The sequence below is a fragment of the Bubalus bubalis genome, chromosome 4 (assembly GCF_019923935.1).
Source record: "Bubalus bubalis isolate 160015118507 breed Murrah chromosome 4, NDDB_SH_1, whole genome shotgun sequence".
Taxonomy (NCBI): Eukaryota; Metazoa; Chordata; class Mammalia; order Artiodactyla; family Bovidae; genus Bubalus; species Bubalus bubalis.
Genome location: NC_059160.1, coordinates 9,283,418 through 9,302,990, shown reverse-complemented (window position 1 = coordinate 9,302,990; position 19,573 = coordinate 9,283,418). Strand labels below are relative to the sequence as shown.

The 19,573-nt window shown below is 50.3% G+C and overlaps 1 protein-coding gene and 1 long non-coding RNA gene across 4 annotated transcripts in view; one reads left to right on the top strand and one right to left on the bottom strand.

Moving 5' to 3' along the window:
* The first annotated feature begins 4,700 nt into the window (after window positions 1–4,700).
* LOC123333166 lies at window positions 4,701–5,730 on the top strand. Its single transcript, XR_006550320.1, has 2 exons — window positions 4,701–4,835; window positions 5,267–5,730. It is a non-coding gene; the product is annotated as an uncharacterized LOC123333166 (long non-coding RNA).
* Window positions 5,731–10,137: 4,407 nt separating this feature from the next.
* Window positions 10,138–19,573, bottom strand: part of PDGFB (platelet derived growth factor subunit B) — a 21,056-nt gene continuing 11,620 nt past the window's right edge. The window contains exons 4-8 of one of the 3 annotated variants that reach the window (XM_044940852.1): window positions 19,381–19,470; window positions 18,053–18,261; window positions 16,659–16,800; window positions 12,071–12,224; window positions 10,138–11,570 (exon numbers count right to left, since the gene is read on the bottom strand). In XM_044940852.1, coding sequence (XP_044796787.1) covers window positions 12,097–12,224; window positions 16,659–16,800; window positions 18,053–18,261; window positions 19,381–19,470 — 569 coding nt within the window. In that variant the 3' untranslated portion in view covers window positions 10,138–11,570; window positions 12,071–12,096. Of the gene's footprint in view, window positions 11,720–12,070; window positions 12,225–16,658; window positions 16,801–18,052; window positions 18,262–19,380; window positions 19,471–19,573 lie in introns of all 3 variants that reach the window. The other 2 variants (XM_044940851.1, XM_044940853.1) reach the window with 2 other exon arrangements.

The following is a 19,573-nucleotide window of genomic DNA, read 5'->3' as shown; positions in this document are numbered from 1 at the left end:
GCTTTATTGACTGTGCCAAACCCTTTGACTGTGTGGATCACAATAAACTGTGGAAAATTCTGAAAGAGATGGGAATACCAGACCACCTGATCTGCCTCTTGAGAAATTTGTATGCAGGTCAGGAAGCAACAGTTAGAACTGGACATGGAAAAACAGACTGGTTCCAAATAGGAAAAGGAGTTCATCAAGGCTGAATATTGTCACCCTGTTTATTTAACTTATATGCAGAGTACATCATGAGAAACACTGGACTGGAAGACACACAAACTGGAATCAAGATTGCCGGGAGAAATATCAATAACCTCAGATATGCAGATGACACCACCCTTATGGCAGAAAGTGAAGAGGAACTCAAAAGCCTCTTGATGAAAGTGAAAGTGGAGAGTGAAAAAGTTGGCTTAAAGCTCAACATTCAGAAAACTAAGATCATGGCATCCAGCCCCACCACTTCATGGGAAATAGATGGGGAAACAGTGGAAACAGTGTCAGACTTTATTTTTCTGGACTCCAAAATCACTACAGATGGTGACTGCAGCCATGAAATTAAAAGACGCTTATTCCTTGGAAGGAAAGTTATGACCAACCTAGATAGCTTATTCAAAAGCAGACACATTACTTTGCCAACAAAGGTTCGTCTAGTCAAGCCTATGGTTTTTCCTGTGGTCATGTATGGATGTGAGAGTTGGACTGTGAAGAAGGCTGAGCGCCGAAGAATGGATGCTTTTGAACTGTGGTGTTGGAGAAGACTCTTGAGAGTCCCTTGGACTGCAGGGAGATCCAACCAGTCCATTCTGATGGAGATCAGCCCTGGGATTTCTTTGGAAGGAATGATGCTAAAGCTGAAACTCCAGTACTTTGGCCACCGTATGTGAAGAGTTGATTCATTGGAAAAGACTCTGATGCTGGGAGGGATTGGGGGCAGGAGGAGAAGGGGACGACAGAGGATGAGATGGCTGGATGGCATCACTGACTCGATGGACGTGAGTCTGAGTGAACTCCGGGAGTTGGTGATGGACAGGGAGGCCTGGCGTGCTGCGATTCAGGGGGTCGCAAAGAGTTGGACACGACTGAGCGACTGATCTGATCTGATCTGATCTAGGACCCTGCGCTTCCACTGCAGGGGACATGAATTCGATCCCTGGTCGGGGAGTTGAGATCCCATGTATCGTGCGGCAAAAAAAAGGGGGGCTGAATAATAATCCATTTGTATGTATAGACCACATTTTACTTATCCATTCATCTGTCAATGGACACTGGCTTGCTTCCAGCTTTGGGCTATTGTGCTGCTGGGAACGTGGGGTACCAATATGTCTTTGAAACTGTGCTTTCAATTATTTTGTGTGTATACCCAGAAGTGGAACTGGTGGGTCATACAGTAATTCCATTAAGTCTTTTTAGCAACCACCGTACTCTTTTCCACAGCAGTGACACTATTTTACATTCCTGCGGGGGCAGTTTTAACAGCAAGTTCGAGGTTGACCCTGAGGATGATCAGCGAGGCTTAGATGTGGGGAAACCCGAAGCACAGTGGGGAAGGAAGGAGGAGGTGCAGCCCAAATTGCGGGCAGGAGGGCAGGCTGCTCACGGGGGCGGCTGGGGAGGAAGAGATCAGGGTGTAGATCAGGGCAAGGGCCTCTGCACGTCTGTGGGTGAGTGTGACTCTCCTTTGAGGATGGGACCCACAGATGACTTTGAACAAAGGAGTGACCTGACCACTCTACTCCCAGCAAGCTTCATGGGGTGGCTAAGATTGAGGGGGACTGTGGCAGAATATTCTAGGGGTGGGTGACCCAGGAGGAGGTTTTTGATAGCTGGGGCAATAGAGTGAGAATAGAAACCAAGTCCACAAAAAGAAGCAAAGAAAGCAGTGAATATGGAACCAGGATAGCAGGGTTAGGACTAGGGGGAAGCCGCTGAAGCACTCACCTTGGGCACAACATTTTAAATAAATAATATTTATTTAGGGCTTCCCTGGTGGCTCAGTGTAAAGAATCTGCCTGCAATGCAGGAATTGCAGGAGACACAGGTTCAGTCCCTGGGTTGGGAAGATCCCCTGGAGGAGGAAATGGCAACCTACTTCAATATTCTTGCCTGGAGAATCCCGTGGACAGAGGAGCCTGGAGGGTCCTCAGTGTCGTAAAGAGTTGGACATGACTGAAATGACTTAGCACACATGCATATTACTTGTTTAAATAATTTACTATAAGACTTCCCTGGTGGCTCAGTGGTAAACAATTTGCCTGCCAATGCAAGAGAGAAGGGTTTAATCCCTGATCCAGGGAGATCTTACATGCTTCAGAGCAACTAAGCCTGAGCACCAGAACTCCTGAGCCTGGACTCTAGGGCCCAGGAGCTGCAACCACCAAGCCCCTGTGCTGCAACTACTGAAGGCTGTGTGCCGAAAGCCTGTGCTCTGCAACAGAAGCCATCGCATCACAACGAGAAGCCTGAGCACCGCCTCTAGAGGGTAGCCCCCTCTTGCCGCAACTAGAGAAAAGCCCGAGCAGCATCGAACAGCCAGCACAGGCAAAAACAAAAATAAATAAAATTATATAAAACAATTTATGACAATATTTATCATAATGTTCTAATGTTTGTATTATAAATATAGATAAAATTTATATTTTATTTAAATAAAGGATCTGACCTGGCCAAGATTAGAGTGAAGCAAGTGAGACATCCTGAAAGTGTAAGGTTGGATCGTGTCTTTAAATGAAATTTATTTGGTTCACTGCGGACTTATTTTTTGCATTCATTTTGATTAAAAAAATTTTTTTTTCTGTTAATGAGCATATCTACAAAACAGAAACAGACTCGAAGATATAGAGGACAGACTTGTGCTTGCCAAGGGGGAGACAAGGACTGGGAGTTTGAGATTAACAGATGCGAAGTAGTATATTTAGGATGGAAAAACAACAATATCCTCCTGTATAGAACAGGGAACTGTATTCCATATCCTGTGATAAACCATAATGGGAAAGAACACGAAAATATATATATGTGTATCCTTTGCTGTTCATCTGAATCTACCTCAACATTGGCATGCCCCAGTACAAAATGCTTTTGGTGTTAAAAATCTTTAAATTTTTTTTTAAAAAAGAATTATATGTATATACATGTATAACTGAATCACTTTGCAGTACAGCAAAGTGATTTACAATGCACGACATTGTAAATCAACTCTACTTCAATAAAATTTTTAAAAATCGTGTTGAAAATATTACTTATCTTGATACTGAGTGTTGGGTGTCGCCTGCAACTTTGCACCTGAGGTGAGCGCCTCACTTAACTCCACCCTGGACTGTGGCATAGATTCATGCAATTATTCAGCAGGACTTACTGTGAGCCTGTGACGTAACTGTGCTAGGATCTGGGGATCCAAAAGTCGGTGAAATCAGTGTAGTTCTCTGTCCTCAAGTTTAAGGCCAAGTAAATAATGAATCAGAGAAAGACCTGTTTTAAAAGAGTTTATTTGTTTTTTTTATTTATGGCTGCGTCAGGTCTTAGTTTTAGCATGCGAAATCTTCGTTGTGCACAGATAGATAAAATTTATATTTTATTTAAATACATGTTATCTTCCCTCTAGTTGAGGCACATGGGCTCAGGAGTTGCAGCTCGCGGGCTTAGTTGCCTCAACATGTGGGATCTTAGTTCCCCAATCAGGGATGGAACTTGTGTCCCCTGCATTGGAAGGTGAACTCTTAACCACTGGACCACCAGGGAGGTCCCCTGGGGAGATAATCTTGGGCAGGTAGACTTCTGGCCTAGCTTAGAAGAAATGAGTGAAGTGTGGTACAGAATGAGACAGACATTTAGCTTTTGTTTTGCTTCAGGGTTTTGACCACCCACTCTGAACCCCACTTCATGGGTCTTAGCCCATGGACCACCCCCTTCAATAGAAACTAAAAATGCCAATCCCACTTTCTCAGACTCCCTTGCAGCTGGGGCCTTCAAGGCTCACCCATCAGATGCACCAACTCAAGATTTAAAAACTAGACTTGGGCTGCCAAGGAGCAGAGCACCTCCCTGCTGAGCCCCGAGGACAGCGGTGCCCAGGGCTGGGTGTTGGCGTGTGGGACGTGCTGGTCACAGGGGCTGTGACATCCTTCAGGTGTTTGGAGCACTGGCCTCAGAGGTCACCTGGGAGCATCGATCTTGTTTGCATACCACAAGCCTGGGTCTCCAGCTCACTGATGATTCATGAGTCACTCAACATTCTTTGAACATCCTTTTGAGTATCTATTTGAACATCCTTTTCTGCTTAAGTTAACCTGAGTTGGTTTCTACTGCCTGCAACCAAGAATGCTGCCTTATATAGAAACTGGTGCCAGAAGGGGTTACAGACCATGGATGCTGGAGGATATTCAGAGAAGCTGAGATTGGTTATCTGGACTGCTTGGGACTGGAGACAGTAAAAATTCAGAGCATAACAAGGGAATCAGACCAGGAATCCTATGGCATGCGGAGGAAAATGGGAATTGCAGTCCACCACCTGGAATCACCTGGAATGAAGAGCCTGTTGAGGGCAGGGGTTTTGAGACTGAAATTCCACTGCCTTACAAGAGCATGTAAGGAATGAGGAAATAGACTGTGGGAATGCACTGCTGGCCCAGACAGATGAAGAAACAGAAGACAGTGTCCTGAATTCTTGACTCCAGAGCCAGATCAAAACCAGAGGACTCGTGTGCTGAAGGTACCTGATTTCTTGCAGCCGTAAGGCTGAGACAGCCAAAAATGAAACCGAATCTGAGCCTGCAGCGTGGCAAGTTATATCATTAGCAGATGCCACGGCTTTCATCAGCTCTGCTCCGTGGACATCAGATCTTTGGGAAACTGTGAGCTCAGCCTTTGTATGGAGCCACGTGGGAGGGTATGGGGTAATGCTGAACCCTTCCCTGATCCCCCATACTCACTGAACTCCCTTGAGAGCTGAAGCAACTTCTCACTGTCTGATGATGCTGGCCCTGTCCAGGGCCCATTTAACGAGCCCCCTGTGTCCCCCCATCCCTCAGGGTCTTCAGATCACAAAGCCGTCCCCAGATGGCCAGTGGGATGGGGCAGCACTGAATGTCAACCCCAAATCAAATTTTGGGCACAACTGCCCAGATGTTATTTCATATCATCAAAAATCTGGAGACAGTCTGTGAATGCACTGACCGAGACAAATCTAAAACGGCTGTACCTAGTGGCAGTGCTGGATTCGGGGTGTCAGACTGATCAGCTGGGGTGGCTCTAATTGTTTTCAGGACTGGTTTGTTTTTCGCAGGCATGCTGAAGCCTGACTCAACGATGGCCCACGCTCACCAAGGCAGGGATGGCAGAGATGCCGAGGTGGACCGAAGAGACAGCTGTGTGAGTTAACCGTGGGTGACCCATCCTACCTGAGGACACCTCAAAATACTTTCATGCTTTCCTTCGCCAAGAGGGTGAGGACCAGGATGCTGAGGCAACCCAACAGCTTTCAAAGGACTCGGTGTCCAGGTGTGGAGTGCTGCCAGTGATCTGACTCCTGATTTCTGGGGGAAGGCAGAGTAAGGGGGCACCTAGCCCTTGGAGGGCAGAGGCCATGGCAGCCATGACTGGCCATCAGCAGCAGGACCAGGTGGCCATCCCGGTGGTCTGACCATGAGGACGGGTGGGGTTAATGGATCACAAAGTCCCCAGGGCGAACATGGATCAACGACCCACAAGGACCTAAGGCTTTTCTTTTAAAAAATAATTTATTTTTGATTTTTTGGTTGTGCTGGGTCTTCATTCCTTTTGCACAGGCTACTCTTTGCTGTGGTCCGAGGACTTCTCATTTCAGTGGTTTCTCTTGTTGCCAAGCATGGACTTGAGGTGTGTGGGCTCAGTAGTTGTGGTCCACGGGCTTAGTTGCTCCACGGCATGTGGAATCTCCCCGAGACAGGGAAGGAACGCGTGCCCCCTGCATTGGCAGGTGGATTCTTATCCACTGAATCACTAGGGATGTCTGGACCTAAGACTTTTATAACCCGAAAGATCTGGGTCTGGTAAACAGAGGTCTGACTTGACAGAAATCAGTGGGTGGTCCCACCCCCATCTCAAAGCCAAGTCTGTTCACAGACCCAGAGCTCCCTGAGCAAGGAAAGGACCTGACATTGCACTCCGAGTTGGTCCCATACATCTCCCCAAAACATTCCCCCAAGGGGACCATGGCCATTTATGGAAGAACTATGCCCTGGAGAGTAGGAGGGAGGTAGGTCTGAACCTCGCTGAGTCCTTGTTTCCTCATCTGTAACGGAGGACAATAATATCTGCCTGAAAGGATTGTGGGGTTAATTGAGTAGAATAATGGGGCAGTGCCTGGAATATAAATGCATGCTCTGGCTGCAGCTGAACTTTTCATCCCTCTGTGATTTTGTGCTCATTCTTTGTTTCCATCTTTACTGCACAGTAGTCGAGTGTGATTGGCCCTTTGCTGGATGCTGAGAGTTAAAAAATAACACCCCACCGCTGACCAAGGTGAGGGACATGCCAGGATCAGTGTGCGGCCCTCATGTCTCTAACCTGTGCAGCTGTTCTGTAAGGCCATACAGGGGCTTAGTGCTGCTGGGATGGGGCCAGCTGTGTTCCGTGCTAAACCTTTGTTCTTTTCACTGGTGCGATACTCCTCGGAAGTTAATAAAATGAGGTGGCAAGTACAGATCTTGGGACATGGTAAAAGTAAGAAATAGAGAGGGGAGGAAGGAGGGAGATGGTGGATAAGTAGATAGAAGGACAGATAGATAGATGGGTGGATGAATGAATGGACAGATGGGTGAATGGGTGGGTGGATGGATGATGGATAGATGGGTGAGTGGATGGATGGGTGAGTGGATGGATGTTGTGGGAGATAGGTAGATGGGTGAAAGGGTGGGTGGGTGGGTGGATGGGTGGCGGGGTGGATAGATGGATGAATGGAGAGTTGCAGATATGGAGAGAGATGATGGCTGAATAGTTTAGAAGATGGATTCGACATGACCCCCAGCTCGCAAGAATCTTCCCATCAAGGAAGGTTGCTGAGAAGTTGAAATATCTTATCTGTAGTTAGTGACTGCAACGTCCCAGCCTCACCACAGTGTGTGTGATGAAGATTAGCCAAGCTGCCACATGGGGCAGACACACTTGATTGCTCCGGTAACAGAACTTTATGTTCATTCATTTAACGGGCATCTATTGAGTGCCTATTATGTACCAGGTACTAGGCTCTGGGGACAGAAAGATGAACAGAATAACTCAGTGGAGGCTTGGAGGAGATGAGAAAAGATGCACAGTGGACCCCTGAACAATGCGGGTTTGAACGGCATGGGTCCACTTATACACATATATTTTTCAATAGTAAATACAACAGTACTATGTGGACCATGGTTGGTTGAATCTGCGGATGATGAAGAACCAAGGATGCAAGGTAGATAGGGAGGGCCGCCTATAAAAACGATATACGGATCAATCCTTATGTTGTTCAGGGGTCAACTATACATGTCGAGTGAGCCAAAAGAGGTAAGTTTTATGGCGATAAATAAAGCAGGTAAGAAGGCAGCGGGGAGTGAGGGAGTTAGTTCTGGAGCAAGACTCACTGGTGGGTTGACAATTGCATGGAAGCCAAAGGAAGGGCTGAAATCTGAAAGGAGCAGTGACTTTCCCAGGATCACATGTTAACTACATGGCTGAACCAGGACTATACCCCAGGTTGTGTACAAGCGTTGGGATTCTGGGGTTCTTGGTCTGATGTTATGAAATAGTGAAAACACACCAGATGTGGCGTTAGCAGAGGAGGGTGTGGTTGGGATCCAGCCACTCAGGAGCTGCCTGATCTTCTGCAAGTCACTTACTCTCTCTAAGCCTGTTTGCCATTACTTCACCCTTCATTTCCTCCTCCATTCCTTAAAACAATCCCACTGGTATTAAAAGGTCATAGATATTTTTCTTTACAAGTGAAAAAGGTCCATTATTTTGTTATGTTACAGAGGCAGCCAACTCTAAGCCTCCAAGGAGGGCTACAGTTCTACTCTAGTTGAGGAAGAAGTATTGCTAACTGGGACAGAGAAGATTCCTGGGGTGTGGGGGTATGGGTGGAGAACAAGATCTGAGTGGGCTCTGAATAAAGGAGAAGAGTTCACAAGGTGATGCTAAGTGCCCAAGGATTGTGGAAGATTAATGGTCCAACCTGGGAGCCATATCATTTCTTTCCCAGAATGAACAGGGCTATATATTATGATTGAGTTTGGTTATGAACAGAAAACCCCAAATAAGAGTAGGTCAAATAGAGATATTTCCTCCTTTCTTATGTAAAAAACTCTTGAGCTAGGCGGTCAGGTGTCAGGGACCCCCGGCCCCTCTGTTGTGCTCCACCAGTCTCAGCACTTTTTCACCTCAGTGCTCAGGATGGCTGCTGAAGTGCCAGACATCATGCCTGTATTACAGCCCACAGGGCAGAGAAAGGAACCAAGAAGGCAATGCCCTGTCCCAAGCAGAGGGGATTCTGGAAGAATGTCATTTTAGGTTGGTGGTTCTAAAACTCAGAGAGGGCCCACCAGGACCCTGGAGGCCTATAGGCTGGACACTGCAGCTGCCTGGGATGGCACAGCCGGCAAGAGCACCCGGGAAGGGGAAAGATATAGGCAGCTCTGCCTGTTTCACCCAGGACGTTTCTGCAGCTGTCCATGGAACATCACAGCTGCTTTTCAGATGCCGAGATGTCACATACACTGGGCCCTCCAGCTGCCTGCTAAGTTCCATCCCCTCCTCCCAAGCCTGCTCTAGTGCCTTGGGACCCAGAACCCTGGGGTCTGGGGAATGGGGAGGGTTCTAAGACAGGCTGGGCAGGCAGGGGTAGAAGTCTTCAGATAGGTCCCTCTGATCTGCACTGTCCATCACCACTGCAAGCACTGGGCCATGAATCCCAGGATGAATCTACACCAAAGAGCTATCCAAGACCGTGGCAGAGACAGACACAAAATATGGGATCAAGGTGAATGAATGAATGAGCCAGTCAGTCTATCAATCAACCAAATAACCAATCAATCAAGGGGTGCCCCAATGTTATTCAGTCCAACCTCAGCCAACTTGTCACCAAGCTGCCAACTTGTCACTTACACACTTCCAGTGACAGGGAGCTCACTACTTACAGGGGCAAAATGGTTTTAGTTTTAGATTGTCCTTATGATGAGTCAGATTCTCCACCTCCTAGGTTTCCCTGTCAGCCCCAGTCTGCCAAAGGGCTTCTCAGGTGGTGCAGTAGTCAAGAATCCACCTGCCAATTGAGGAGGCTCAAGAGATGTAGATTGGGTCCCTGGGTCGAGAAGATTCTCTGGGGAAGGAAATGGCAACCCACTCTGGTATTCTTGCCTGGAAAATTCCATGGACAGAGGAGCCTAGCCCATGGGGACCCAAAAGTCCCCTAGTCCATGGGGACCCAAAAAGTAGGACACGACTGAGCACACACACACAGTCTGCCAGCAGGTAAGACCCAGATACATGTAGCATCTTTCTCATGAAATCAGATCCAAGTCTTCAGGGATGAGGGGAAGCACAGAATCCCACAGGTGAACCCTGAAGACCACAAGCCTCCTGCTCATCTTCTTGTGCTTCAGATGGGGCTCTGACCAGAGAGGGACTATGACTTGCCCAAGACCACACAGCTGGCTAAGGGTTGAACCAAGATCAGACCCCAGTCCCAATCTTGAGCTGTGGTCCTTCTAAACCCCACACTCCTCAGGGACCTCCTCCAGCCCTCCCCACAGTGGGTCTCCCCTCCCACAGCCAGTCCCATCCCGTGATGCTGAGAATCTGTAGAGATCTCTTTGTAGAGACCCTCAGACTAGAGAAATTCATCTCTTTTCACTGCCAGTGAAGGGCACAGGGCTGGCATGTGGGGCCCAGGTATCACAAGCTGCAGTGGGACCTAGCTGTACAGAGTGGGTTGCCTGGCTCTCACCCACTCCCAGAGGCCTCCCTCAGAGCAGTAGGCTGGCATGTGTGCATAAGCATGTGTGAACGTGAGTATGTGTGCGTGTGCGTGAATTTGCGCCTGAGCCTCCGGGAGCGAGAGGAAAACGCCGCAAGCTGTCGGCAAATCCTGCCAATGCAGAAAGGGTAATTGTCACACGCAGTGCCAACAGACAGATCTCCGGCGGATTCATTTGGTTTTGTTTTGTGGTTATTTTTTTTTTTTACAACTTTAAATACGGAATATAAATAAATTTTAAAAAATAAAAGGAAAGCCCCCAAAAATATAATCACCGACTTTACAAACTGAAGAAAGCAGATTTGGGAGACAGCAGGGAAGAGGGGAAAGTGCAGTAGAAGGTGGATAGGGAGGTGGGAGGTCAGACCCCACCCCTAGGGGGCCCTGGGGATCTTTTCCCTTTTCTCCCCCACTCCCAGCCCAAGAGCTGGTTTCCTGGGAGGAGCCACCAGATCCGGAACTCAAAAGGATCTAAGAGGAGGGGCGTGAGCAGGGGCATGGAGCAGGGTTGCCCCGTCCCTTGGAGACATTCTCTTGGGCTTTTCACACCTGCCTGAAGGGAAGACTGCTTGAGCTGAGGACTTGGGGTAATGGAGGCCACATGGACAAATGCTGCCTCCCTGCCCCTCACCAAGGGCTTACTCCTGTCTGACCACTCCAAATCGTGGGCTGGGTCATAGACACAGCCAGTCCACACAGAGCCTTCGTGTCAATTAGGAAAAGAATCCCTCCATTTGCCAAAAAATTGTCATAATAAATACACAAATTGACCATGTCTATGGTGTGTGTGAACTGTGATCCCCACATGCAGTGCCCTTGTGCAGTGCACACCCTGTACAACCTTACATGGCAGTCTTGGCTGGGCTGGGATACGATGGGCAGGCACCCTGCTGCCCTCTGGCCCCTGGTTTTCTGTCCTACAGAACAGTGACTGGGGTTATCTGGGGCTTCAATATGGGGTCCAAGAGCCCCTTGGTGGCGCAGATAAGGGAGGAGACACAGGATGGAGGTAGAGAGATGAAATGGGAAACAGTGAACTGGGGTGGGGAGTGGGAGGAGGCAGTGGATGCCCGGGTCACCACCTACATCCACCTTCAAAGCAAACTTCATCCCTAACCCGTCTGAGAGGGCACTTGACTGCCTGGTGCTCTGGCCACACCTGCCCAGAGGAGTCCACGTCTTCCAATAATTCAAACATATTAAATGAAAAGAAGCCACTGTGAGCAGAGGTGACCAAGGGGAGACAACCGGGCCTGGGCGCCACAGGAGGAGTTCTCTCCAGTCTATGCTCCCCACGCGGTCTCAGCCACAGGAGTATGAGCACCCTGGCCAGCCTGGGGGTGCTCGCATCAGAGCTGGCTGGGGGTCCAGGGACCAGGTGGGCCATGCTGAGAGGTCCTCAGGCCCACGCGCAGGGTTTCAGGCCAGTCCACAGCACTGGGGAAGGAAGCCCCTTTCTCCCAACAGCGACCCCATCAGTCTCTCTTGCACTTCTATCCCGTTTTTGCCAGGTCAGGAGAGGAAGACAGCGATGGAGTCCAGGTCCTTCGTTTCCTTCTCGAGCTTCTTGGCAAGACGCTGGAGGCCACTGAGGGAAGACCCACTGGTGGAAGGGTGGACAGACGCGTGGAGGGGTGGGGGAAGCACCATTGGCCGTCCGAATCAGGCATCGAGACAGACGGACGAGGGGAACAATATAATCACTCCAAGGACCCCATGGGGGCAATACAGCAAATACCATATTAAATAACCCTGTAGGCCAAGCAGAGGGACATGGGGGTCAGAGACAGCCTGGGGCTCCATCCCACGCTCACAGGCAACCAGGGGCAGGGTTGACCAGCTATCCCTGATTTCCAGCAGCACTCAGGATTGGGAAGTATGAGGTTTAGACTTTCCAATTCCTTTAAGATGTACTGGGACACAGCTGGGTCAGGGCCTCCCCCAGCCTCTTACCCAACCTGCCCCATGAAAAAACTCGACTGATAACTGGCAAGAGGGGATCACGGCTTACAGCCTGGATTTTGTAGGGGAACTGTTTCTCCCCTCACCCCTGCCTCAGCCCAAGCCCAGGCCAGGGAGAAGGAGCAGAGTGCTGGCCCTCACCTGCCCACACTCTCCTGCAGATGCCCCTAGGCTCCGAGGGTCTCCTTCAGTGCCGTCTTATCATGCGTGTGCTTGAACTTCCGGTGCTTCCCCTTGGGGGGCCGGCGGACTCGCACCGTCCGAATGGTTACCCGAGTTTGGGGTGTCCTGGCTGCTTGAGAGAAAGAAAGGTCTGGTTAGCAGGTGGATGAAACTGGCAGAGGTCGGGGCATGTCAATGCCCCTTTGACCAAGGCCTGCCACAGACCGCCTCAGATCCTGCAGGCTAAGGGGAGGGGAGTCTGGGACCAGACCTTCCAGGTTTGGATCCCAACTCCACTGCTCACCAGCTGCACCTGAGGAACAATGACTGAGCCATTTTACGCCTCTGCTTCCCCATCTGTGAAATGGGGATAATACACTGTCCACTTCATAGGACTAGTGGAAGGAATAGTATGCTGGCCAACACAGAGAGGAACAGATGAGTTCTGGCCTCAATTTATTTGTCATTATCCCACTGACACTGGCCCTTGTTTCCATGCCCTTGAACCTGGCCTGGACTTGACCCCGTTAACCGATATAAGGAGGCAGACTGGTACTGGCCAGGTTCAGACATGAGCCTCAAGAAGGCCAGGCAGCTCCCACCTTTGCACTTTGGGGAAACCTGTGCCTCCACATAAGACGTCTGGTTCCCCTGCTGGGGATCCCATCTGCAGAGGCCATGGGGTGAGGAGAAGCCCTGGACTTCAGGGAGAGGGACAGAGGGACAGAGGCCCAGCCATCCCAGTGCAGCCTCCAGATAACTGACTGCAAACGTAAGAGATGCCAGCAGGCCCACCCAGCTGAGCCCAGGCAACCCACAGACCAGAGAACAGAAAATGGCCATTGTCTTAAGCCACTAAGTTTAGAGAAGAAGTGATCAGCAAAAACAGCAGCTGCTCTCATTCACTTGTTTCTTTCTTCCCCAGTTTGACCTCCTACTGAGGTTTCCTCCTACCCACTTCAGCCCCTTCTGGTTGGTCATGGGATGGGGAAGCCACTAGGCTTTGAGCATAACCACACTTCCCATCTGGTCCTCTCCCTCCACTGTACCTGTGGTCTACCTGGCCCCACCACCAGTACAGCAAGGTGGGCCAGACCACCTGCATCCAAGGTGGGCCAGACCACCTGCATCCAAGGTGGGCCAGACCACCTGCATCCAAGGTGGGCCAGACCACCTGCATCCAAGGTGGACCAGACCACCTGCATCCAAACTGAGCTCTGCCAGGAGTTAGTTGGAAGCTTTGAGGAAAGCCATGCACACTCTCTGTGCCTAAATTCCCATACCTTTAAAACAGAACAGCTGCCCTGGCCTCCTAGGGCTAGGAGATAATGCGTGGAAATCACCAGAAACCCTTAGCTAACACTTACCACGCACCTGGCAAAGTTCTAAGCCTATTCCTCCTCACAGCAGACAGAGATGTGAATAGTTAACAGATGAAGAAACCGAGACAGAAAGTCTGGAATTTTAACCCAGGGATCTGCCTCTGGAATCCATGCTTTCAATCACTGGACTGTAAATCACTGTGCCTGAAAGTCTTGACCAAGGTCAGCACTTCACTTCTATCTCTCTTCCTCCTGGGCTGCTAGGCAGACAGCCTGGAAATGAAAGTTTTCTCTGCCAAGCTCAAGGCCCACCTCTTCCTGGGAGCCTTCGGAGTTTCCCCCTTGGCTCATCCAGCTCTCTGGGGGCCAACACTTGACCTTCCACCTCACAGACACAAGTCCCCATGAGGCACTTATCCCACTGCAGCAAATGTGAAATTTAGGGACTCAGGTGGGTCTCAGATCCTTCTTGAGGGAGGCTGCCCAGGGGGGCCACTGAAGGGCCAGAGACCAAGCCATCAGCAGGACGCTAGGCTGGGCAAAGCCTGAGCAAGTTCAAGGTCATCATTCAGCTCATAAGTGACAGAGCAGAGATTTGAGCCCAGGAGGCCTGACACTGACCATCACATGAGCCACACTGCCAGCCGAACTGTCCCCCAGGGCCAAAATGCTGAAGCTAAAATGGCAAGACCTACATAGCAAGTGGCTGAACATGCCTCCTAAGAAACTGGTTTGGAAAATCCTATGAGACAAAGGCAGGGAAGAGAACCCCATTCTAAACATAAAGAAGAATATAATTTTTCCTGAATAGAAAGCACTCTCCATAGTTACTCTACAAGTAATGTACAGCATGTCAGTTTGAAGCTGTCAGATTATCGCCCTTTCCCAGGGCATCCCTGCCTCAGCTCAGCTCTGAGAGCAGGAGGAAGAGGCTGAGATGGCTCTGCCTTCAGGGAGCTTGTTAGTAGGAAATGACAGTGAGATTGTCCTGCCCCCTAACCAAAGAAAGTTACTGAAAATCAAAACAGTCACTTGCATGGATTTTTTTTTTTATGCTTATCTAATCCTATTGCCAGGAGAAATATCAACAACCTCAGATATGTGGATGACACCACTCTAATGGCAGAAATTGAAGAGGAACTAAAAAGACTCTTGATGAGTGTGAAAGAGAGTGAAAAAACTGGCTTGAAACTCAACATTCAAAAAACTAAGATCATGGCATTCAGTCTCATCACTTCATGGCAAATAGAACAGGAAAAAGTGGAAGCAATGACAAATTTTATTTTCCTGGGCTCCAAAATTACTGTGGATGGTGACTGCAGCCATGAAATTAAAAGACGCTTGCTTGCTCCTTGGAAGGAAAGCTATGACAAACCTAGACATCATATTAAAAATCAGAGACATCACTTTGCTGACAAGAGTCTGTATAGTCAAAGCTATGGTTTTTTCCAGTAGTCATGTACAGATGTGAGAGCTGGACCATAAAGGAGGCTGAGTGCCAAAGAATTGATGCTTTCAAATTGTGGTGCTGAAGAAGACTTGAGAGTTCCTTGGACTGCAAGGACATCAAACCAGTCAATCCTAAAGGAAATCAACCCTGAATGTTCATTGGAACGTGTGATGCTGTTCACATGTTCACTTCAGCTTCAGTGATGCTGAAGCTCCAATACTTAATGTGAAGAGCTGACCCGTTGGAAAAGGCCCTGATGCTGGGAAAGACTGAAGGCAAAAGGAGAAGGGGACGGCAGAGGATAAGATGGTTAGATAGCATTACCAACTCAAAGAACATGAATTTGAGCAAACTCCGGGAGATAATGAAGGACAGGGAAGCCCAGTGTGCTTCCTTGGGGTTGCAAAGAGGCAGACACAACTCAGTGACTGAACAACAATCCTATTAACTTAATGAGTCTCATATAATCCTTACTTTTCTCTGAGAAAGAAAAGATAGCACAATACAGTCAAAAGAACCCCAAACTAGACGTTCCAAGACCTGGGTTCCAGGCTCAATTTTGCTGCTGTGCAACCTTCATTAAGTCCCTTAACCTCTCTGTGCTCCAGCAGCCCTATTAGTAACACTGAAGGAGGGACTTGTAAGGTCATCTCTAGCTCTAAAATTTTTAAATACTTAAAAAGAAGAAATGAGCCAGTGACAGCTGTCAGGGTGAGAGAAGAGCCAAGAACAAAACAGAATACCTGAATTCTAGTTATGCCCTGTCTGAAACTGGCTGTGTGGCCTTGGGCAAGACCTCGGCCTATCTAGGCCTCAGGCATCTCTTCCATATAATGTAGAGGAGGCAACTGGACCAGATCATTTTTTAGTCCATTTCAATTCAAGTCAAACTGCATGCATGCATGCTTAGTCGTTTTGGTCTGTCTGACTCTTTTGACCCCATGGACTGTAGCCCGCCAGGCTCCTCTGTCCATGGGATTCTCCAGGCAAGAATACTGGAGTGGGTTGTCATTTCCTTCTCCAGGGGGTCTTCCTGATCCAGGGATTGAACCTGCATCTCTTATGTCTCCTGCATGCAGGATGTTCTTTACCAATAGTGCCATCAGGGAAGTACATGTAGTTAAAATCTCTCTGGTGATTTTCCCCCACTGCCCCTAATTCCTTCATCAAGGCTACAAGGGAAAAAAGGTGGGGGTGGGGGAAGGCTACAAGGAATTAATTTGATTTTTCATTTCCAGGACAAGTTGTCAAATATCTGGATATGATATATGCATGGGGTGTTCTCTTATCCAGGTCATGGCTCCTCCCACCGTTTCATGCACTCATTAACAAAGCAGGGGGCCGTGGTAGCAAGACAGGGAGGGGGGCTGCCCTGGACGGGGTGGCCAGCAGACCTCTAGAAGGAGGTGACTTCTGACCTTAGACCCAAGTGAGGAATAGGAGCTAGGCTTGGGAAGAGCTAGGAGATGTGAATTTCACCCAGACAAACATGTGCAAAGGCCCTGAGGCAGAAACTTATCTGGCCACTCAATAAGACCACCCTGGCTGGGGTGGCATAAGTGAGGGGCATTGGTTGGAAACAAGGACAGAGCGCCAGCTGGGGGCTACATACTCGCATAAGCCCTCCCAGACAGGGGAGGAATCTGGACTGTTGTCAGCGCTATGAAAAGCTTCAGGTGAATTTAACCAGGGGCATGCCTGATCCAATTCTCCCTGAGTGTCCCCAGCAGCTGCCATAGGAGAAAGGGGGCTGCGGGGCTGAGCAATGAGAGGCAGACCTTGGATGAGCAGTTACCTCGCTGCTCCTGGGAACTCCCCGGGGTTCGGGTCACGGCTCGAGCCACCACCGTCTCACACCTGCACGCCAGGTGGTCCACCAAGGTCACTGTGGCCTTCTTAAAGATCTTCTTCTTCCGCACGATCTCAATCTTTTTCACCTGGAGGACAGAACCCCCAAAGTGCCTCTGAAGGGGACCACACGGGCAGGGGCCCGAGGGAGCCGCCTGCCTGCTCAGCATCCCCTGAGGTCATCTTTCCTCGAAAGCCCAGAGGGCGGCAGGGCAGGCGCTTCAGCCCGAACAATGGCAGGACTTTGCCCTCTGCCCTCGTAGCTTTTCCATCAAAACAAGCCCTCCCCACCTGGCCTCCGGCAGTCCCCTTAGGATCCCCCAGAGAGGGAGAAAGGCATTTCCGGGTTGAGTGTGGGGCCTGTGGTATCCTCATTCCCTGAGCGCCAGCCAAGGTCAGGGGCTGCGGCAGAGGCGGGGAGATGGTTGTCTGGAAGGAAGCAGGGGGAGGCTTTATCCAGGAGGGAGGCGGGAAGGGGGAGGTCAGCTGTCAGGTGTCCATCCATAGAGTTGGCAGGGCTGGGGACAGGAGATACCATGGCAGTGGACGCCGGGGTGGAGAGTGACATTGGTCATCTCGGGCCCAGGGCCCAAACTTGAAATAGAAGGGGGACACAAGAAAAGGCCGTGGCTGACCACAAGGGCGGGGAGCATGGTGAGGAGGCAGAACACTTGGCAAGAGGAGGTAGGGGTCACCTGTCGGTCCTGGGCCCTGGGGAGATATGCCCACCACCCAGCAGCTGCTGTGTGGCAAGTCTGGCCAGAGGGGTGCGGAAACCTTTCCACGTGAATCAGAGACTTCTCTGGCCCTGCCCTGCCCTGTGGAGCTCCGAGGATGGCTTCTGCTCTAAAATTTCCCTTGAATCACAGTGTATACCCAATCTTTCCAGCAAAGGGGCAGGCTTCAGCCTTCTGACTCTCTGCTAGGGGCTGCCCCAGCTCTTGCAGGGCCTGCTGCCTGGAGAGGGAGATCTTCTGTGCCCCCCTTGGTGAAGACATGACTTGTTGAAGGGAGATAAGTGGGTGCTAAAAATGCTGGGGCACCTATGAGCCCTTCTCTGTGTGGAAGGAAGAAAATGGAGATCCCTGTATAGGGGAGAGCTTTGGGGAAAGCTGAACAGCTTCCCAGAAGATCCTGAGTGTCCAGTATGTTAGGGACCTGTCTGTTGCAGGAACATTTGGTGATTTTATCCACCTGGAGGCTTGCCTGTGGCCATGGTCACCCCAGCCTGGGGGGCCTCCCCACGCCTGTCGGCCTTCTCTGGACAGACCCCAGGAGCCCTCCAGGAAGGCCTCTGCACCCGCCCCCAACCCCATTCCGGGCTGGGCGAGGCCTGCGCACCTGGACCTTCCGATCCTGCACCTGCGTGGGGCGGCACTGCACGTTGCGGTTGTTGCAGCAGCCGGAGCAGCGCTGCACCTCCACGCAGGGCGGCCACACCAGGAAGTTAGCATTGGTGCGGTCTATGAGGCGCCGCGAGATCTCAAACACCTCCGTGCGCGTCTTGCACTCCGCGATCACGGCTGGCTCTGCGTCGACCGTCGGGGAACCTGGAGGGAGCAGGGACCTCCTTCAGCGGGGGTGGACCTTTCCAGAGGCCCCGTGGCCGGTAGAAAAGCCCAGGGCCAAGCCCTTGTAGGACTGCTCGCCTTCAGAAGCAGGCAAGGCCTGTCCCACCTCCTGCAACCCCGGGTTGGAAGGTTACCAGCCATGGGCCTCGGGCAGGCTGCTGATGGGCTCGAGACCTCAGTTTCCCCATCTCCAAAATGGGGTTGAGGAGATCTACACCTTAGAACCACTATAAGGATCAAGGGCTGACATGTGCTACATGTCAGTTTCTCCACCATTTTATTCTACGATTTCACACATTTCTAAGTTTGCCCAGTATGTGGCCCTTACTTGTGTATTACCTTACATTGCTGTTTACACTGTAATATAGTCTTATCTTGTTGCTTTTTTCAAGCCTCCGTTTCCTCATCTGTGAAATGGGACAATAACTCTGCCTACCCTGTACTTGCCAGTTGAACAAGTAATGGGAGTGAAACTTGGCCTGCAGCAGACGGACAGTGCTGGGGCAACCGCCGTCTGTCATTCACATACAGAGGGACTGAGGCTCTGAGAGCTAAATTAGCTGCCCAAATTCACAGAGTAAGGAAGGAAACCCAGGCCACTTGATTCTTACGTGGCAGGGCCCCAGCCTCAGTCTACAGTGTTTGGGGACTGTAGGCAGACAGAGAGGAGGAGGGGCTTGGAGTGGGCACCTGCCTCCCTAAAAATGCTGCTATGGGACGCAGTGACCTATATCCTCCTTTGCTTGATGCGCATCACCCCTTGCTGGCTGTGTGACCTCAGGCTGCTTCTTTACCCTCTCTGGGCTCCAGTTTTCAACTCTGTAAAATGAGGTCAATAATATCTGCCTCCTTGGTGGAACTAATGAACAAATGAGGTTTTAAAGAACTATATCGAGAAAAAAGAGTGTGTGTTGGGGGAGGGAAGAATGATGACTCGTCTCCTGGATAGAGGGTATTTAAGGATGGCTACACACTTTTAGCTCCACGCCTTCTCAAGCGTCAGGACGAAGGAGCCGGCCCTCCAGCCTTGGGCTGGCCATGTCCCCAGTTCTCTGTCCCCAGCTCCCACCTTTGAGGGGCCATCACCCTCAGTCTTACCTAGGCTCCTTCTCCCACGGGATAAGCTCTCGAGCTCGCCTCCAGAATGGGACCGGGTCAAATTCAGGTCCAATTCAGCCCCGTCTTCATCTGTAGAAGGAGGTCAGACACACTGAGAACCGCCGGCCGGACCAAGGCCGGAATCTGATGGGGATTCCAGGACAGGTGGGAGGATTGCTCCCCTCCCCCACCC